General features: G+C 33.4%; 1 protein-coding gene across 1 annotated transcript in view; it reads left to right on the plus strand.

Annotated features, from left to right (window-relative positions):
- The first annotated feature begins 3110 nt into the window (after positions 1-3110).
- Positions 3111-7725, plus strand: part of LOC112035650 (protein ENHANCED DISEASE RESISTANCE 2) — a 28947-nt gene continuing 24332 nt past the window's right edge. The window contains 7 exon segments of the mRNA XM_065781850.1: positions 3111-3488; positions 3491-3537; positions 5981-6055; positions 6379-6432; positions 6587-6652; positions 6939-6997; positions 7456-7532. Coding sequence (XP_065637922.1) covers positions 3323-3488; positions 3491-3537; positions 5981-6055; positions 6379-6432; positions 6587-6652; positions 6939-6997; positions 7456-7532 — 544 coding nt within the window. The 5' untranslated portion in view covers positions 3111-3322.

The raw sequence follows: 7725 nt of genomic DNA on the forward strand, positions 1-7725 counted from the left end.
TAAGAAAAATTGCATCAATCCGAATCAATATATTGGCAAACTTACGCAGCATCAAGACATCAACCATGAAATTATAAGTTTAGTAAGCCCTTTAAGTTTAACCATTTTTTTGTGGTTTTAAAAGTCGTGGAGCCTAAAGTCCCAAGCTAGCTTTTTAAATTCTTTATATAATTAGTTCCTTTTTACCGAAAGATAAAGCAAGAATCTCAAAGTTCCAATTTTCCAATCTTTTAATACATTTTGGACCGTCCTAACTATTATGGTGTATAATTTTCACGTGGGGGCATTTATGACTTGGAATGCATGTTGATGATATTACTTATCTCTTACGAAACCTTCACTAAACTTTAAGGTAACACACGCAACAAAAAATTAGGTTTGAACAATGATCAAAAATCAGTGATTGGGTACCAAGGCTGCGTTTGTTCGACTTCAAACTACTTTCGGAAATCAATTTCTGCAAAATAAGGGTGTTTGACTGCTTAGGAAAATTGGGTCAACGGAAAATAATTTCTCCTTTGACCGAAAATAACCCCAAACCTGGCGGAAATGCTTTTCACCTTCTATTTTCCCTTAAACCAATTTCTGGAAAAAAACTCTCTCAACTCTCCAAGCTCTCTCACGCAGCAACTCTCTCTCACACAGCAACACAAAGCTCTCTCACACGCACTCAGCAGTACTCCGATCCGGTCCAGACCAAAGCTCCAAGCTCCAAGCTCCAAGCTCAGCAGCAAGTTCAAACCTCCGATCTGGTCCAGACCTCCGCTCCAAGCTTCGATCCCCTCCAGCGACCCAGACCAGACCTTCGCACGAGCAACCACCGGCGACCTTCGACCCAGCGCAACCCATCGCAACCCAGAGCAATCGCACGACCCAGAGCAATCGCAAGCCCGGAGCAATCGCACGACCCAGAGCAACCCATCGCCTTCGACTCAGAGCAACCCACAAACCGATGAACCCAGAGCAACCCACGAACCTCGACCTCGTCGCCGACGGTGCCCCGTCGCCTCCACACTCTCTCTTCCTCGATCTCTCTGTTTTTTTTTTTTTTTTTTTTTTTTTTTTATTCACAAAATAAAAAGTAGTATTTAATATACGTAAACATATAAAATTGTGATTTTATCATTGAAGTGTGTATAAAATTATGCAAAACTATTTATTTGCAACAAGTTTAACGCATCAAAAAATAGAAAATTAAAAAAATGGTTAAGTTTACACATTTTTGTTCAAAAACTATTACACCAAGGACGGAGCCAAAACTTTGAGTTAGGGAGGGCAATTTTACTGTTGGCTTGTGCAATATTTTCAACCTCTAATTCTACTACTTAGCTGCTGAGTTTTTTTTTTTTTTTTGTAAGAACAAAATTATTTTTGTATAGAATTTTTTTAAAGGGCAGAGTTATTTTATTTTGGATAAAATTAGTTAATTGAGCTTAATTTTGTTTTTTAGTTTTACTGGTAATTTTTTTGTTGATGTATTTTTTTTGGGCTTGTATATTTTGTTTTAGATTTTAGATCTATAAATTTTTTTATGGTCACTAAAATGAGGAAAATACTAGAGCTGCAGGTTTTTTTTAATAAATTACTTATGTAAAGTGGTTATTGGTAAGTAAAAAATGATGTAAGTGGTGTGTCCATATGCAAACCAATAAGAATTTGCTATCAAAAATGTTTGTAAAAATGTTATAAAAAGTTTGTAGGTATAGCATTACTCTTAAAATAATCAATGATATTATTAAAGGGAAATAAAATGTAATTTTATAGAATAAAATTGCTAAAAATAATATGCATATATATAATAATATTTTTTTTTTAAATTTAGGGGGGACCATTGCCCCCTGATCCAAAGGTAGTTCCGCCCTATATTACACTATACATATATATTATTACTGCAATAACTTACTAAATATACATGATTATTGTAGTTTTTTATTTTATTTTTTAAATATTTTTTCTCTCCTCTCTCCTTCTCTCCTTCTCACACCCTCGTTAGATGCTCTCTCTCTCTCTCTCTCTCTCTCTTCCCTTAACTTTATTTAATGTCCAGAAAAGGATGAGTGTGTTGGTAGATGAAATAATAAAAAATGATTTAAAAAAATAAAGTGTTTAATACATAAACTGATATAAGTGTTTTTATAAAGTGTTTGTATAAAATAAAATAAGTAGATTTTTATGCTAAAATAGACAAAAAAAATTTAGACAAACTAATGCGAATGCCCTAACTATGATACGATTTTCATCACGTTCAGCTAGGGGTGGCAATTCGTATTCGTGTATCGGGTTTGTGTCGTATCAACTCATGAGTATCCGACTATATAGATCAATACTAACCTGACATGTTTATTCAAAGAATTAAGATTTCTCAACCCTAAAACGACTCATTTATCAAATGGGCTAGTCGTGTCAGCTTGTTTATTAGATTTTATTAAAATGGAAAAACAAACAAATAAATATTTTTAATATAAAATTCAGAATTAACGAGTAACTATATCACAAATAAGCATTTAAAACTAAAGCATATCTCAATATTACAAATAATCAATCGCAATATGTCAAATAAAATAAATCACAACAACTAATAAGTTTATATACTTAGGGGTTGAAGGGTATATTAATAAAATATCATTTAATTAAATGGGTTCCATAGATTGAATACTAACCCAACCCATATATTAAATGGGTCAATTGTATTTATCTGAATATGACACGAACCTATTAAGTTTTAATCCATAACCTGCTAATTTCATGTCATGTTGTGTCAAGTCTATAGATCATGTTTAATTTTACCACCCTTAAGTTCAGTGCACGATAATGACTCCGATTAGGTCAAGTAAAGACATCGATTTGTTTCTAGTGCTACTAACAATAATATATATATATATATATATATATTTGGAGAATACTAACAATGGAGTTGTTTCTTTTTAAAAAAAAAAAAAGGATAGAGTTTAATTTTGTGAACGAAAATTTCAACAGAAGTAACTGAGTTTGAAACCAACAAAGCCACGTGGCTATGTACGGGACTCATTAACGATGGCACTCGCCCAAGAAAAAAAAAACTAAAAACTAAAAACTAAAAACTAAAAACAATAAACAATAAAATTGAGCAGCATTGAAAAACGTAAAAAACAAAAAACAAAGACGAGACAACATAAACGAAGACTGCTAGAGCAAGATAGGAGAGAAAAACGCAACAGCGTCTCTTTCAAAGAATCGATCGTATCTCATCGGGATTCTTATTTTCAGCTCTTCTTCTATTGTCTCCTCTAGAATCGGCTTTTCTTGGATTCATTGGTAATCTGGGGGAAGCTGATTTCATAGAATGGAGAAGCCGCCGCTAATGTTAGTGAAGAATGGGAGTGAGCGATCGGAGGGGTCAAGTGGGAGCGGAGGAGAAGAGAAAGGAAGATTTGAGTATTTCGGGTGGGTTTACCATCTGGGTGTCAATTCGATCGGCCGCGAGTACTGTCACCTGCGCTTTCTATTCATTCGGGCAAGTATGTCGAGATGTACAAGCGTGATCCTCACCAACTCCCGGCATTGTAACTCTCTCTCTCTCTCTCTCTCTTATCTTTTATTGTTGCTTTATACTATAGTTTGTATGTATCTATATGTTGTAGCTATATATATAGGGGCACAAGAAATTCGGATTCTTTAGTCTCTTTCTTTGGTTAAAAACTTCTCTTTTGGGATTTTTTTGAGGTGGGGTTTTTGAATTTTTAGCAAAGTTGAGTGAAGAATAGTGGGGTTCTTGATTTATTTGTTTTGGTTTACTTTTTTTTTTTTTTTTTTTTTTGCTGGGATAACGTAGGTAACTTTTATAAAAGAAGAGTCTTTGGACTCGTACGGGCAACCGAGCTCATACGCTAGAACCAGTTGTCAGCTAATCCCTGGGAATTCACCCTTGACGGGTTAGGCAATTTATGCTCATACCCATATGCTGCTTTTTCTTTCGAGAAATGCTATGTTCACAATATTCTTATAACACTTTCACAACAAATCTTACAAATTTTAAGTAGCTGATTGGTATTGGGTTTTACATGAGTGGGCAAAAAAGTAATTTAAGTTGTAGATTTAAATTAGAATCAATAACAACTTACAGCCTATAACCAATGATTTGTTATGAAAATGTTGTGCACGTAGGACTTCTCTTTTCTTTTTTTACTTTTTTTTTTTTTTGCTTAAATGTTTGAATTTTGATTTAGGGAAACTTGCGTGTGTGGGAATTTAGTTGTTGACAAACTATGATAGAGATCATAGATGTGTATGAAATGTTGAAATTGGAGCTGGAGTGCCTATTTGATTGTACAATTTAAGCTGCATTAGAAGGGTTGTTCTCAGTGGCAATGCAAACTCTAAGTAGATAAAAGACAAGACTTAAGACTTAGACGCATTGTTTGTATGTGCATTTGAATAAATTTTTTTTTGATAAGTTAGTAATAAAGTTTTATTGAAAAAGAGAATTACTTCATGTTCATGATGATGAACAAAAAGTATCCAAAGGAATTACAAATAATTAAAAAGAAAAACTTAGAGAGTTATTGTGCAAAACTACAGTTTAAAAAACAGTATATTCCCTTTTAGGATGAAAATAAGTTGAATCAAACTGGTCAAACCAATAACACCTTATTGTTCTTGTGAAGTTTTCACTTTTCATATGTTGAAAACCTTGCATAATCACCTCATTATCAATGTTATCAAAAACATTTCTCAAAATATAACAAGTTAACAACACCCTTTTTTGTGTCAAATTTTCTATAGATCACTTCCTCTTTTCCTCATTATTTTCTTCTTCTTCTTCTCTCTCTCTCTCTCTCTCCTTTTCTCTTGTTCTTCAAGTAGCTGCAATCTAAAGGAGATTTGGGACTATGAGGGTTTGTCATTTTGTTTTGTAACCACATAAACAGGGGCCACGCTTCTAAAAGTTATTCTCTCCCCAAATTGTTCTTTTCTACTTTATCTGCTCATGAGCTTCTAAAATTGCAAAGAGCCCCCCCAAAAAAAGAACTCTTATAATTGACCTTAAATTTTTTTGCAGTTAATTTTTTATTCAGTCGGTTAACTGCAAAAAAGATTCAAATATCTCTAATGCTTGATATATGCCCTAATTTTTTTACAATTATTTGACAATTAATAAAATTCATTAAGAAAGTGCAAAAAAGGGCTTTCAACTTTAGTACATAGTGGATTTATACAAGAGACATATCCAAAAAAGAAAAGAAAAAAAAAAAGTCTATGACTCAGAAGTTCAAAAATCTCCTAAAAGTTAGAGGCCTGTAAACTTGTAGCCACCCCAATCATAAATTGATCTTAAGAAAGAATACTTCAGTTTCACTACTTAAATCTCCCTCTCAAAAGTAGTTCTTATCAACTTAATCTAACTTAGAGTAGTGTGTATTAGTGTGGAACTAATAATTGTGAAAAAACCCCAATGATAATGTCAAGTTAAACAATCTGCACTGTGTTGACACCATAAAGAAAAAGGAGAAATTTACTACTCATCTTTAACAAATATAATTATGATTCTTATTATCTTGCAAAGAAGCCACTCTCATTTTAGAGGATTCAATTAGGATTTACATCTTGCTTCTTTTTTTCTTTTTCTTTTTTTGGATAGGTATCTTGCTTTAGTTTTCTCTTTGGATGTTGCTTCTGTGTTTTTGACTTGGCCAGGCCTTTGCAAATAGCTGGTTTTGCATTTGTTTTTGTTTTGTCTGTCTCTTTTTTTTTTAATATCCACTTAATAAAAAGCTTTTCTCTCCTTATTAAATAATTCTTGGTTGTTGAATACAATTATGAACTTAAAATTGTCATACATGAGAAAGAGGGAGAAAATCATCATACTATTTTGTATAGAGACATAATATTGCCATTGTTTATTTATAGCATTGGTCCCACTGCCACAAGTAAGATCTTCTTCTTCAACTTTTTTTTTTTTTTTTTGATACTTGAACTTTATGCTCATATTTTCTTGGTGCAGAAACCCATTAGGAGGGGTGTTGTAGGGCCCACACTTATGGTGGAGGAGCTAGGGCGTCAAAGAGTCAATCATGGAGTAAGGACCTCGTAGATTTATATGTCCTCTTCATGAGAAACTTATTCGCATGGAACCAGGCTCTCTCTTTTTCCCCTGCCTGTGGTTCTGATTTGTTGTCTTTTCTTGATAGCATGTTTCTTTGTTGACTTGTTTTTTTCTTTTCTCTGTTTGAGTGTTCTGTACTATACTCCCTGTGTACCACAGCCTCTTTTTCTTCCCATCAATGAAATTTTTACTTCTTTATTGATAAAAAAAAATTATATGTCCTCTTCACCATTGGTAAATATGGATTTTCATGTTATTTGACTGTGTATGCTGCTAATGAATTTTATTTTTGGTAGGATTTTTATGTTATAAGGTTTTGCAATCGGTTGGATGAGATGAAAAAGGGAGAAGTAAGTTGTTTCATGTTATTCAGTTTTGGAGAACTTCATTTAGAAATTGAAAGCCAAAAAAACAATTCAGCTTATTAATCTAAAAATATTTGAATCTCCTTTTTTTTTTTTAATGAGTAGCAATTGATTGGTTTTTTTTTTTTTCCCCTTCAAGATTGCTTGCAGCTCGGCTGGAGACGCTCGAAAATGGATGGAGGCATTTGATCAGGCCAAGCAACAGGTATGAGAAAACAGCTAGAAGGTTGGGGCTAACATAGTGAACTTATAAAAATGTAGGCAGTGCTTTTCCTTGTAGCATTGTCTTGACTCTTCAGCAATGACAACTGTAATCAAATAGGGGTTGTACTTTTTCTAAGGAAAATCTAAACATTCTGGTGGTTTCTTGTGATGTGAAAGTGAAACTTTGTTATTCAAGTATTGAAAACGTAGCGTACAATGAAAATTCACTCTTGCAGAATTTGCCAAGTTTTCTTGTCTTCGTTTTACTGAAACTTTGTTTCTGGCAGGCTGAGTATGAGATTTCAAGAGGAGGTAGTACCAGAAACAAACTTAACATGGAGACAGAGTATGCTTATTTTCCTAAATTGATCATACAGTTTTCCTAAGTACTTGAATTGGCTTGAGTTAATTTTCAGAAAAATCTTTGAACTGTTTTAAGTGAGGACTGAGAGGAAACTTCCAGCTGACTCCATGTGGTAGATTGTGCTGTTAAAATGAAAAACAAGCTGAGACCATTTTTTCTTTATGAGGGGATGTTTCCATAGTCAGATGGTACAACATAAGAAAAATATAATTGTGAAGTAGTCTAGGATAAAGGTTTGGATTTGATGTTATCTTATATGATATATGAACGATGCTTGGATCATCATTTTAATACTATCTGTGCTGTATGTATGCATACCTTACAGGGGCAATAGTTGTCCTTTATCTGATTGATTCAAGCCTCTGCATTCTTTGACATATGATAATTTCTCGCACAATTGTTCTTGTCTTATATCTCTTAACCTTATTATACTGTCAAAGGATCAACTTGGAAGGACATCGACCTAGAATGAGGCGGTATGCGCATGGGTTGAAAGAGCTTATAAGAATTGGGCAAGGTGAAGTTGCATGTGCATAGTTCAATTTCATTATGTTTGTGATGTACTTTGCACGTTTTCATATTGAAGAAATTCTTTGTGGTTCCTTATCTGGCATAAAGGAGGAGTTTGAATTTAATTACAAAGACTGACATTTGGAACTTACATTTGCAAGATATTTAACTTATCCCCCCCCAAAAAAAAAAAAAAAAAA

The sequence above is a fragment of the Quercus suber genome, unplaced genomic scaffold (genome assembly GCF_002906115.3).
Source record: "Quercus suber isolate HL8 unplaced genomic scaffold, Cork oak 2.0 scaffold_280, whole genome shotgun sequence".
Taxonomy (NCBI): Eukaryota; Viridiplantae; Streptophyta; class Magnoliopsida; order Fagales; family Fagaceae; genus Quercus; species Quercus suber.